The sequence below is a fragment of the Ranitomeya imitator genome, chromosome 1 (assembly GCF_032444005.1).
Source record: "Ranitomeya imitator isolate aRanImi1 chromosome 1, aRanImi1.pri, whole genome shotgun sequence".
NCBI classification, from domain to species: domain Eukaryota; kingdom Metazoa; phylum Chordata; class Amphibia; order Anura; family Dendrobatidae; genus Ranitomeya; species Ranitomeya imitator.
The window spans coordinates 437,830,110-437,843,653 of NC_091282.1; the positions used below are offsets into that span (position 1 = coordinate 437,830,110).

Below are 13,544 nucleotides of genomic sequence, written 5' to 3' on the forward strand. Positions count from 1 at the left end.
CTTTATTAACAAAAGGTTCAATGCTTACAATAAGAAAAATGTATAAAAATATGATAATAAAAAGACATACAACTTATGCAAAACAGTGTCAAAATAATCAAGATCATCAAAAAATGAAAGGAGTATTGCACAACTGCAAACGTACCAAGATATGTCCATCCACCTAAAATGACATTCCAAGCAAGAGCACTAGTTAGAGAAGCAGCCAAGAGGCCCATGGTCACTGGAAGAGCTGCAGATATCCTCAGCTCAGGTGGGAGAATCTGTCCACAGGACAACTATTAGTCATATACTCCACAAATCTTGCCCTTATGGAAGAGTGGAAAGAAGAAAGAAATTTTTTAAAGCATGTCATAAGAAATCCCATTTGCAGTTTGCAAAAAGCCATGTAGGGGATACAGCTAGCGTGGAAGAATGTGCTTTGGTCAGATGAGACCAAGGTAAAGCTTTTTGGACTAAATGCAAAATGCTATATGTGGTGGGAAACCAACACTGCACATCACCCTGGAAACACCATCCACACTGTCTAACATGGTGGTGGCAACGTCATGCTGTGGGGATGCTTTTCCCAAACAGGGACAGGGAAGCTGGTCAGAATTGATGGGAAGATGTATGAAGTTAAATACAGGTCAATCCTGGAGGAAAACCTTTCAGAGGCTGCAAAAGATGAGACTGAGGTGTTCGTTCACCTTCAGCATGACAACCACCATAAACATACTGCTAGAGCAGCAATGTGTTTGAATGGCCCAGTCACAGTCCCATTGGGATTTTGTGGCAAGACTTGAAAATTGCTGTTCACAGATGCTCTCCATATAGTTAAAATAATTAGAAAACCATGCATCATTTCATTTACGCTTCACAAATACTTGCTACTTTGTGTTATAGTATCTTATAAAACCCCCAATGAAATTTATTTAAATTTGTAGGTGTAACATGACAGCATGGAAAAGGTAACCGGGTAGGAATAGTTTCTCAAAGCACTGTATAAACGTCCATGTTACAGCTACCTTCTTGTCCATTCATTCATTCCATGTCTGTGACAGAGAAGGGGTCTGGCTTTGATTTTGAAATAACATGTAATCTGCCCCCTATACATATTGCTTTAGTCATTTGCCAACTCAAAAAGTACTGTCCACTGTAACGTACAGGACCAAAAGTGAAGCTGCCAAGAGATGGGAATGGAGCAGCTACCAGGAGATTAGGGGCATCGGACATAATTCAACTAAGGTTTTTTAACTTACTATTTAAAATTTATTTATGTTTTTTTGCAGGCTACAAAACACTTTATTATTATTATCATTGATTGTGCCAATAATGATTTACTAATAACTAATAGTGATGAGCGAATATACTCGTTACTCGAGATTTCCCGAGCACGCTCAGGTGTCCTCCGAGTATTTGTAAGTGCTCGGAGATTTAGTTTTCCTTGCAGCAGCTGAATGATTTACATCTGATAGCCAGCATAAGTACATGTGGGGGTTGCCTGGTTGCCAGGGAATCCCCACATGTACTTATGCTGGCTAATAGCTGTAAATAATTCAGCTGCTGCAAGGAAAACTAAATCTCTGAACACTTACAAATACTCGGAGGTCACCAGAGCGTGCTCGGGAAATCTCGAGTAACGAGTATATTCGCTCATCACTAATAACTAATTCTAACTTAAAGGGATCCTCCTGTCATATGATATTGATAGCCTATTGATTCAATATTTAGCAGCCGCTGCTGGGTCCTGCAGAGCAGCTGATGTGCTGTTCTCTGCAGCGGCCACTACACATTGCAGCAGTTTTGTTCAATGTATACATCCGGCCACTGAGGGAGCTAATAACAGCTGATCAGTGGAGGGTCCCAAACCCCTCCCCCCCCCCCCGAGCAAGCTGATCTTGATGACCAACCCCAGGAATAGGTCATCAATATATGACTAGAGAACTTCTTTAAATCTTACACAATTTGAATAGAGTAATTGGTAAGCACTATTTTAGATTTTCAGTTTTTATTTCAAAAAATATTTGTGATTTAACCTTCGTCCGGCTGAGTAGGTACAATTGTAACTATTCCGTTTTAAAATTGCAATAACTTTTTTTTTTTCGAAAAGCCGTAGAGGGCTGAAATTTCGTGACATCTCTGCAGTTTTGGTCCAGAATATATTGGCCAAATTTCAATAAAATATATATGAAGGTACAATTGTACCTCTGCAGCCTGTTAACGTTGTAAAATTATGCGGCCTGACGAAGGTTAAACAAGTTTTTCTTAAGGCAACTCTCATACAAATCTATCCTTAATCTGCCTGCTTTCTTAAGGTATGCTGAAGCTGGAAATCTCCCCCGCCTACGATGGGTTAATTGGGTGTCTTACTCCCGAGTTGCTCCCTGTTAAGCCATTTCCTGAGGGTCGGGCACGTCTCATTAAGGAGGTCCTCGAGTTTCCTATAAGAGAAGTTTATGTTCCTCACACCTTCTACAGGTAGGATTTAGATTCATGCGGCCGTGCAATAGACAGGGTTTTTTGGCAGTTTCTTAGAAACAGATGGATTGCTCATTTCTGATGTATGTAATAGTTGTACTGTGGGGTCATTAATCCCTTTGGATTTTTCCTGTGCACACAGGCATTTTTACTGGAAAAGAGAGAGAAACAAAGGGTCTGTATTTATCTGTGAATGCCTCCCTATGTCGTTCATAGTAAATTTGTAAAATGTGCAAAAGCCCCGCTAATTGATTACTAAGAAGTGATCTATGTCCGCCGCCAATGATAATGCTGTACATACTGATAAATGGTCCTCTCCTCTATCTAACCAACTCTCACCCATTTTATTCCAAAGTCGTATATCAATCATATGTTTGTTTTTTTTTAAAGCAAAATTTGTCATTGAATTAAAAACCAATTTTCTGTGACTGATTTCATGTATTTCATATTCACGATCCAAGTCTGAACAACGATGTCCAGACCGGCCTACCAGTCTGTTGAGGCCAGGTTGTAAATCGAGGTCAGTACTCGGACTGTGAATTTCGGATATGTGAAACTAGCTTTAATCAGCAATCGAAATACAGTATATCAGTAAATACAGAATTCAGGCTCCTAGGTCCCATATATTTCCACCTCTTCATCCTCTTGTCTATGTGAGAGAGAAGGCCAGATCACACAAAAATGGCAATACAACTTTCTAGACTCCTGGATATATTTGCTGCTGTATACTTCGGCCTCATTCAGACATCCGTTATGTTTTTGGTGCGCCAAAAACGGCTCAAGTTTCAACAGTGTTCTAGATCCGATTTTCATTGGTGTCTGGTCAGGGAGTTAGCAAGGGTAATTGTCATCCATGACAAGGATCAAAAATGGACGTCTCTGATTTTTTTTTTATCAAAAGAAAAATACCATATCAGGAGTTACAGGGCTTCTCTCCGGAAGACAAGTTTTTTTTTTAATGTGAAACTGGGACAGCGATCATCTGATTGTCCCATGCCCACCGTCTCTCACTCCTGGTTCTCTGCAGTAAGTCACATACATCCAGGTATAGATTACCTCCGCAGCTTTGTAGCATTACATGGTAACCTAATCATGGATGCACAAGAGCCTTACCAAACAGCCCTCCTCTTTGTCACATCGAGGATGTTCTGAATGAGGAGACCCCCTAGATGTCATCATTATGCCATCATGGATAATACGGAACCGTTCAGCTTCTAGATAGGAATCCCAGTTCTTCTCTGGTCCCGGCCCCTTTTACTGCAGTACCTCATTTATTAGGGTATTGCCTGTGCGGAAGCCTCGTACCTAGTGCTAGAAGGGATAGATCTAGAAGATCAAATTGTCTCCCAATTTAAAGCGATGTAACAATACAGAACAGCAAGCATATCTGGTAACACATCTTTATTTACATCCACATAAGAACAAAAGGTAAAACAAGAACTGGTGCGTATCAAAAACTGCTAACAGAAAAAGCATAACATACTGTGACACAAAAGCTACAGCCAGCATATGTACAGTAAAAAAATTACAGATATAAAACATTAAATAGGAGTTGTCACAATGCAAAGGTGCAAATGCCAGCGGGCACATTACCATTTAGAAACATGGCAGTTAGAGGACTCGAGAACATCCCAAATCACAGTGACTCTGAAAGGGAAGACAGGAGCCTTCTACCTTCTTAATAAGAGTTGTGATGCTCTATTTTGTAGTCCGCACCTAAATCTAGCACCCTGCAGCAGAATAAATCTCTGCTGAATATTTCTCACCTTTACTAATCTTAAATAATTTCCCATGTTTTTAGATACTTTTGAGCTATCCAATGCCCTTACTGTGGTATTAAAAATAATTTAGAAACACTATTGGAAGGCACCTCAGGATGGAAACATCTTTATAGGGTTTGCATGGAGTCACCTTGGTAGCTGAATTGGCTTTTTATCACACCGGCCCTAGGATGTGTGGTTCATCTGCTAGGAAGACGACATATCTGAAGCATATCCAAGAATTTATGGTATATGTAATGTATACCGTATTTTTTGCTTTATAAGATGCTCTGGATTATAAGACGCACCCCAAATTTTGAGGAGAAAAATAGAAAAAAAACCTTTTTTTTTTTAATAAAATGGTGGTGCTTCTTATAATCCATGCGTCTTATCGCTTACCGGGGGTGGTGGCTGCGGTGAAGCGGGGTCCCAGGGTTGCTGCTGGAGGAGGCAGGAGTGGAAAGTTGCTGCAGGACGCAGGCTGGGATGAGGGGGTGTTCTGATGTGCGGCGCACCGTCCGATGCTGCCGCTGTGCTCTGTCCCCGGTCTTGCCGGGTTTTGCTGTCACCGTGCTCTGTCCCTGGTGCTGCTGAGTGCTGCTGCTGCCGCGCTCTCTCCCTGGTGCTGCCACTGCTCTCTGTCCCCCAGTGCTTTGCACCGCGCTTTGTCCCGTGCTGCGTGGGGGGCTCTGCCGTTCCATCCATGCTTTCCGGTGCATGTGCAGTGGATTCCTTCTGGGAAAATGGCCGCCGGGAGGCGACGCATACGCAGATGGAGATCTCGGCACTGAAATCTCTGGAGATGAGCACGGGACAGAGTGCAGCGGCAGCGGCAATCATGGGGGACAGAGCGCGGCGGCAAGCACCGGACACCCGCAGTGGCAGCACAGATAAGGTATATCCGCATTGTAAGGCCTCTTTCACACTTCCATCGTTTGGCATCCGTCGCAATCCGTCATTTTGCAAAAAAAACGGATCCTGCAAATGTGCTCGCAGAATGCTTTTTTTGCCCATAGACTTGTATTAGCGACGGATGGCCACACGTCGCGTCTGTCGTGCGACAGATCCGTGTTTTGACGGACCGTCGTCACAAAAAAAGTTCAAGTGAACGTTTTTTTGTCCGTCGCGTCCGCCATTTTCGACAGCGCATGCGCGGCCGAAACTCCGCTCCCTCTTCCCCGGACTGCAGAATGGGCAGTGGATGCATCGAATAACTGCATCCGCTGCCCACGTCATGCAAAACTTTCACATCGTCCGTCGGTACGTCGGCCCGACGCATTGCGACGGACCCGTACCAACAGAAGTGTGAAAGAGGCCTAATACGCACCCCCATTTCCCCCCCAAATTTGGGGGGGGCGGAGGAGTGCATCTTACAAAGCAAAAAATACGGTAATATATAAAAGTATAGCCTACTTTTAGCACAAGCCCCAGCATGCCCTGACGAATGAGGATGTTAGGTAATGTCGGAGGTTGTAGTGTCACCAGAGCTGGACGGGTAAAGGTTGCTGACCCTTGGTTAGAATATCCCAGTGGCCGAACATATAGCACCTGGGTAAGAAAGCAGTCATGGATAAAGCCCTTATGGTCTCTCCTATGGATGGCCAGCAGACAGGACAGTGCCATTTGTAGTGTTTTCTTTGGCTACTGATGGGAGAAGGTGCTTTGCACTAAGGATTCTGCTTCTGTGATACATTCCCTCTAGAGAGGTTGTCCAGTCGGTGCTGCTAGCACTTGGCAACCAAGGTTACTGATTGACTACTGTGGGCAAGTGCCGGTAAAACCCGCCATCTTTGGAATCCTACAATCAACCAGTGGAGGACCACCAAGGATCTTTGCGACGTCTGCAAGAAATTGAAGGATATAAGCTGCTCCTCTGTTTTTTGTGCACACGGCCCCTTTCTTTTCATTATCCTAGAGGACATTTTTTAAAGCCAAACCTCAATGTTACTTCTATGTATGAATTGTAAAATAACACAGCGATTAAGTTTATTGACCCTAACGTTTCGCTGGAGAAGTATAATTATATAGAAATGTTATCTCTCACAAGGAACAGAGGAAGATTTCTAAAATACGAATGTTCTCCAGACTGAGGTCACAAAACAGTAAATATTTCCTGGCTGGAGAGCAATTAATCTATGTGTACCAAAAGTCTCCCTTTTTAGTATTGTTTATTGTTACTCGACACTGTGCTTTGTCTGCTCGGTGGTGATCCGCTGAATGGGTGCTAGATGTATTCGGGAGGAAGATGAAAAGTGCACTCAGCTCTCTGAACTTCGCCCTACTTGGCAGCCACTCTGTTCTTCCACATTTACATGCATGAGCTGTTCGGTGCCTATAGGGGAGTTACTGTATGTCGAAAGAGCAGTGAAGAATTACACTGACCGCAAAATCCAGATATTACACTCAGTTTTGAAATGTTATACACAAAATCTACATATGTTATATTTGTCTTATGAGTTTTCGTAGCGTAAATTACCGTACTTATTGAGGGATTATAGAGTAAAATTGGTCTGTCTTGAAAAATGGAGCAATAATTCATTGAGATTGTTGCAAAAGTTCAAAAGAGATTTTTGGGACTGATACAAATTATTTTGTGTAAAATTGGTCATGTACATAACAACTCAAACATTACACATTAATATGTGACATTTTGTAATTACAGTCCATATTTCATCATAAGATACCATTCCAAAAACAGGATTTGAGCGTAGAAAAAACAAACTTGTACACTTGCATTACAGTCGGGGCATGGTTTCTATACTAAAACATATAGCGTTTTATTCATCTATGAGGAAGAAATAATTTTTTATGGAAGTTTCCATTAACTGAGAACCTGAGACAATCTAATTCTACTGATATTTTTTTAACTGGGTTGTCCCTGACCATATGACTATTAGGGCCTATGGGTATCATATAGACGGAGAAATAGTCCAGCTTCACAAGTAGATTCTTCTTTATTTAAATTAAATCCATACACAGGACATGATCATGATTAAGGGTGAGTGTTCACCTGAAACGTGTTGATGCGGGCATTGTACTAACAAGAATTCACTTGTCTTTGTGACTTTTCATGTCCTGTGTATGGATTTCATTTCAATAAAGACATAGTGGATGCTTTCCTAAAACGGAAAGTACTTGCAAGCAGCATAATACAAAGAATAGCAGGTTTACCCAGAATCCTTTGCAGTAGGCGGAGCTATGCAAATCATCTCTTTCCACCCCAGTCTAATCCGCAGCGCTTGGAACCGCCAAGCGTGCAATGCTGCGGATTAGTTTCTAAATTTACACAGCCAACCAATTCCTACTGTGGAATTGGTTGGCTGTGTAAATTTAGAAACTAATCCGCAGCATTGCACGCTTGGCGGTTCCAAGCGCTGCGGATTAGACTGGGGTGGAAAGAGATGATTTGCATAGCTCCGCCTACTGCAAAGGATTCTGGGTAAACCTGCTATTCTTTGTATTATGCTGCTTGCAAGTACTTTCCGTTTTAGGAAAGCATCCACTATGTATTTCCTTTAAGTAGAGGGCTTTTCGGTCTCTTTCGTCCCGCTACATTTAGCCCAACTTGGGTCTCTCCCTAAGGTGGCTAGCATGTGTGTATTTCAATAAAGAAGAATCTACTCGTGAAGCTGGACTATTTCTTCGTTTATCGCTTATTTGGGCTGCTACAGAGCCATTGTCCGAGCTCCAAGTGGATGGGGTTAACGTCAATGGTAAACTAGAATCTTCATTGTTATCTGGGTATCATACAGCATAGTGGCATCCCTTAGACTGTACATCATGTATTATTTGATTGCCCTTTAAAGGTTTTTCCCCCAAAAAAACGGGACTGAAGAGCCTAAATGAAGCAAAGGTGCAAATGCACAGCCTCCACGCCATTCATTGTCTGTGAGACTGCCGAGCACAACACACAGTCAGTCCCGTAGACAATGAATGGAACAGAGGCTTCACACGCAAACCTCTGCTTCATTCAGGACAGATAGGAGACAACTCCTTTTTTTTTTTTAAAGAATAATCCTTTAACTTTAGTTGGCAGGTGCCACTCCTTCTCGATTCAACCTAGAAGTTGTTGCACAGACATGTTTGGAATTAATTGAATATAATTTTTTTTATTATTTCAATCCATTAAAATGTGTGACACAGAGATCCTTTAACACTGCGATTTCAGCATCATGCAACGTTCCTCTTTGCTCATAAATTGTTAAAGTGAACCTGGCAACTGATACATGCCCAACCCACAGGCAACATGTGTCAAACACTGCCTGTATGATTTCAGACATGTATGTTTGACTCTGAAACCCAGAGTAAAAGATACTTTAAAAGCTATTTTCTGCCCGCTTCTCTACAGTAATGGGGCTCTCTCAGCATGCGTGTATAGGGAGAGACCTGTCAGTCATAGCCAGTGGGCAGGGTAAAAACCTCCGGGGACCAGCCTTTTTGACTAGTCTCCTGTGTGACGCGGTCCCAGGCGGCTTTTAAAGTGTGTTTTCCTCTTAAACACCTCAGTCTTTCTTGTCAAGCTGCATGTATCAGTTGTTAGGTTCCCTTTGAGAAGTACAAATTTGAATGGTCAGCAGATTTACTTCTGTCACTTTATTACATTTATAATAATAGGATGTTGTGGGATTTGTAATGAATAATCTACTTTCTACTGTTGAGCAGCCTTAAAACTACCTCAAAACCGGTTTTTGGTCATGTCCCATATAGTCAAGGGGCTATGATCAGTAACTGAAAATAGACATGATGATGTCAACCTATCGGAGTATAGCCACACTGTGGAATGGTGGCAGTCCGGCTACAGCTCCATCCACCCACAGTGGGTCAATAACCACACAATTGTGAAAAAAGCCCTGCAGAAACTGTCCATAGCGGTGGGGGGAGTTCCGATCACATGCAGCCGGTTGCACCTTCTGGCCTTACCCTTAGCCAGTCTTCTACTCCATTAGTACAATTATGTGCAACAAACTCAGTTGCCACTTATTTTATCAGTTCTGTATTGTTTCCTTTCCTGTTACCAACCTCCGCCTACCAGGGGTCCAACCATGCTTCATTACACAGATGATCCGAATGTACTTTACTTGGATCAGAAAAGAGTCTTCAGTAATTCACGGTCTACTAAATTCCACAGAGGAAAGATAAAGCATGCAGAGAAGAGAAGACTGATGGGTTACCTAGTTAGAATTCAGGACTTGAATTGGTCAGCTTTGTAAATTCAAAGCAGGAAGTTCCAAAGAAATAAATTATAGCTCAGTTCTTCATGAAGTCAAGTCACTAATCGTGTGACCGAGAGGGCCAGCACATCCTCTTCATGTCAATGCAGTTCTAATACTTTTTAAACTGTAAGGAGACAAAATAGGAATTAGTGTAGAAAGATATAGATACAAATGACTCACGTTTGTATCACAGATGGTACCTGCCATGTCATAGGGGTGTAAAGAACATTTCTATAATATTTCTAAAAAATATGCATGTGTTATATTCTGTATGTACAGATATATACAGTACATTTATAAAGCAGGTTTAGCATGAGAGCAATAGCAGTAAATTGCATTTTAGAATAATACTTACTGTAGCAGGTAAAGTCCATCTGTTATATCTCACTCAGTCTTGGCTATTTTCCCGAGCACCCAGATTACGTCTCTTTTTGGACTTAGATTTGGCCTGTGGAATAGTAGATGCCATGCTTAAAGATCAGCTCTTATTTTGTTGATAATCTGTTCATGGGCAATTGTGACTTCAATTGCACCCTCAATGCTTCCTTTTTTGTTTTTGTGTTCCACCTTAAAGGAATCCCTGATGTATTCCACCAACATATACATTTGACCTTTGCCTCAGTCATTTACTTCAGCCATTGGGCACAATTATTTTTGTTGTGTTGACCCACTGTATGGAAAAGTTCTGTATGCTGTGCTTTCCTAATAGTAAGTAAAATGGCCTGCTATTGCTTAGTACCCCAGTGAAGACCAAAAGGACATTCTCTGGGCCTCTGGTGAATGGAGGACTGTGGCTACATTTGTCATCTGCACCAGAAGCTTTCCAGACGCATATGCCGAACCTGTTCACACAAACGTGTTTTGGACATAGTCTTAGCTGTATTTATTTGCATTTTGCCAATCATCAAGGTTGTGGGAATGGTTCCATGAACAAATCTCAAGACCAATGATTTTTCCAAATTATGTTGGCTAGAGCCCTACACTGTAAAATAATGTCCTGTCATGGATTGTTATTGGACTAAAGGTATCCATACACATTAGACCAATGCCAAATTCAGAGGGACCTACTTAAAGTGTATGAGAGTAGTCCCGACTTTCCCCTGTTGGCAGATATTGGGGGATGACGAAAGGGAATTTCAGCAACCTGATCCTATGTTTTCAAAGGAAATAAGCTATCACCAAAGGAGTCTGACAGCCACTTATGTCGCCCCCCTCCACCATCCATGTGCATGTTTGGCCAAGCCAGGTATTCACGTGTCTATGTGTGGTCAGGAGGAATAAGTGTTGAGCAAACAAGAATTCAGCCAACAGTTGTCTAAAGGTGTATGGCCGCCTTAAGTCTACTGGTATGCTTGTATTACATTGTGCACTTTGGATCAGCCAATTGCAGAATTATCACTATGGAAGCTGGAGCAGACCAAACTTTTGGATAAAACTTATATGACGTATATTAGTATACACAAGAAGTTGTTGGCTAACCAAACGCCTCAATAAGGCAGGCAAGTATCTCATGAGCATATCTCATTTTTTTGATCTTCCAGTTAGACAAGTCTTAAAAAAATATATCAATAGGAGCACAATTTCCCCAACCTAGTGATTAATGAGGGGGCTCCAAGTCCTCATTGTTGAATGGGGATTGCAAAAAATCCAAGCACCTGTATAGCTGACAGGTCGTAAAAGTGACATGTGTCCAGTCTCTGCATTATCCACTTAGCCAGCTCCCAAATGCCACCAAATAATCAGGTGCAATCATTTCTTTTCCATCCAGCAAGGTAATAAATTTGGCCTATAGAGAGTAGGGGTGCTTTTTGTATTATAGAACCCATCTTACAATATAGTACAATTTCTACATTTTTACATTACTATTCAGCGATTTAATTTGGATGAATCAGAACTTTCTCCATAGACCCTTTATCCAGAGCAAATGTTATATAAACATGTAAATTCATGAAAGCTATCAGACAAAACATGACGGACTTACGTTATATCCAGTAATGCTCTAAATATAGCCCTGATCAGTAAGAGCTAAGGAAAAAGTAATGCTTCTACCAGTAAATGTGCCGTCATTCATTTCCATATTTCAGTTTCACAATTACCTTCTTTTGCAATCTTTGAATTTTAGCTTCCTGGGAATTGATTTTGTCTTGGTGACTGTCCACTATTGCTTGAAGGGAAATAATTTGCATATTTTGCCTTTCAATAGATGCCTTAGAAAAGGAAAAACCAGTGATCAATATTTTGTTTCTGGGGACCCTAACAAAGACATTGAAGTAGGGTATCAATAAGATTTCCACCTTTTAACAAGTAGTGCAGTTATACTTATTAATACCTAAAAATATACATACTGTCTTTTCATAACATTGATATGAAATCCAGCCAAGCACTTATATGGCATCTGATACATTACTCATTTCTGTAAGAACAACTGATATTTGAGAAATATTCACCAGTCTTACAGCTACAGGTCCCAACTTTGGAGACACTATGCTACCTTGATAATTGACCATTAATCATAGATACTTACCAGAATCTCCGAGGTGTTGAGAACAGATTCCCTCTCATGCCTTATGTCCAGGGCAGTTTGGATCTTGCTTTCGAGAGGCTTGATTTTGTTGTCCAGTGAGGATTCTTCTTCCTTCAGCCTAGCTAGCTCCTCTGAAATTTCAGCAAGCATCTCATACAGTTTAGCATTATCTTCAAAGTTTCTTGTTTTTTGTCCTAGTTCTTCTCCAAATTTAGTCGCTTGATTGACTTGTCCAGAGAGTTTTGCCAGAGATGTATTGAAGTGATTCAGTTGCTGGAAAATGCTTTTGATTTGATGTTTTGTATGGTTGAATTCCCTTTTTAATCCAGACCCAATCTGGAGAAGACCTTCAGAGAGTAGTCTAATTTCATCCTGAGGATATAAGCTCAAATCTGCACGAGCGCCCTGAATTGGAGGAGCTAAAAAACACAATGAAGAAAGCAAAGAGAACAACGTGCAAGTGCCTCTCATTGTGTACACTAGCTAAACAGGAGATCACAAAAGGAGAACGTGTGTGATCGGTCTGGTCCTTCCACTCCTCAGGCTAGAGATCTTATTCTATGAGCCACAGACAGCAAGACAGGCAGAATCAGTGTTCTCCAAATTCCACAGGTTAACCCTCTGTTAGCCAATGGCAGCTGTCCTGACTGTAGTTAAGAAACCATCTGTCACTGTGACACACTGTAAGAATGAAATTACCATGCAGCACACGAAGTGTAGTAACACTTCCTTTTTCAGCGTACAGTAGTAGTTTGCTAACATTTGATTCATATGTTAATATCATTTAGGATCCTGTATACATTTCTTTCCTTTTTTGTTTCTTTGCTTTCTATTTTTTGTCTCTTCTTTCTCACTTTCTCTTTCTATTCTTTTTCTTTTTTTACTATTTTTCCCTATTGTCTTCTTTCTGTACTTCTTTCTTTTACTTCTTTCTTCCCTTTCTATTCTTTTTCTCTTCTTTTTTGCTTTCTTTCTATCTCTCTTTCTGTCTTTCTCTCAATCTCTCTTTCTGTCTTGCCTTTTCTGCCTGTCTTGCCTTTTCTGCCTGTCTTGCTTTTTCTGCCTGTCTTGCGTTTCCGATCTGTCTTGCTTTTTCTGCCTGTCTTGTGTTTCCTGTCTGTCTTGCTTTTTCTGTCTGTCTTGCTTTTTCTGTCTTTTTGTCTTGATTTTTCCTTCTTTCTGTCTTGTCTGTCTTGCATGATTTTATTTTGTCGATTGTGAACATGCGTCAGACTAAAGGAATAAACAGAAATTCCATCCTTTTGTATTACTGTCCTTCTCCATGCTGGTGTATTCTTTATATCAATGATTATTGGTACAAAATATCCAAGAGTGTCATTATTTTTAACTAAGCATTGGAACAATTTTTTACACTATTTCGTCAATTTGGTCTCAGCCACTACAGACCCTAAATAAATATAATGGAACTATGGAGGAGCAATTACTCTATTAGTCTATGGTACCTTGTGACAGTACAGCTGAATAAAATTAGAAATTGTGCTGGCGAAAACAATAATAAAAATGTTGATTTTCTTTGAATAACACAACACATTATATGGTGACCTGAAAATAACATTTATTTAAACA

The 13,544-nt window shown here is 41.0% G+C and overlaps 2 protein-coding genes across 4 annotated transcripts in view; one reads left to right on the forward strand and one right to left on the reverse strand.

The window, feature by feature from the left end:
- Nucleotides 1–13,544, forward strand: part of DOCK8 (dedicator of cytokinesis 8) — a 255,214-nt gene that overhangs the window by 89,493 nt on the left and 152,177 nt on the right. For all 3 annotated transcript variants that reach the window (XM_069763842.1, XM_069763822.1, XM_069763832.1), the window contains exon 14: nucleotides 2,298–2,460. In XM_069763842.1, the coding sequence (XP_069619943.1) occupies nucleotides 2,298–2,460 (163 nt within the window). The remainder of the gene's footprint in view (nucleotides 1–2,297; nucleotides 2,461–13,544) is intronic.
- On the reverse strand, nucleotides 8,227–12,493 carry LOC138675527 (angiopoietin-related protein 3-like). The gene is made up of 4 exons (XM_069763854.1): nucleotides 11,958–12,493; nucleotides 11,530–11,640; nucleotides 9,789–9,881; nucleotides 8,227–9,557 (listed from the first exon to the last, which is right to left on the reverse strand). Exons 1-3 carry the CDS (start codon nucleotides 12,426–12,428, stop codon nucleotides 9,822–9,824), a joined length of 642 nt encoding a protein of 213 aa, XP_069619955.1. The 5' UTR covers nucleotides 12,429–12,493; the 3' UTR covers nucleotides 8,227–9,557; nucleotides 9,789–9,821.

Coding starts and splice junctions, on each gene's coding strand:
- LOC138675527 (XM_069763854.1), bottom strand. CDS start 12,428: ATGAGAGGCACTTGCACGTTGTTCTCTTTGCTTTCTTCATTGTGTTTT. Junction 11,641..11,957: donor TCAACACCTCGGAGATTCTG/GTAAGTATCTAT, acceptor TCCTTTTCTAAG/GCATCTATTGAAAGGCAAAA. Junction 9,882..11,529: donor TTCAAAGATTGCAAAAGAAG/GTAATTGTGAAA, acceptor ACTATTCCACAG/GCCAAATCTAAGTCCAAAAA.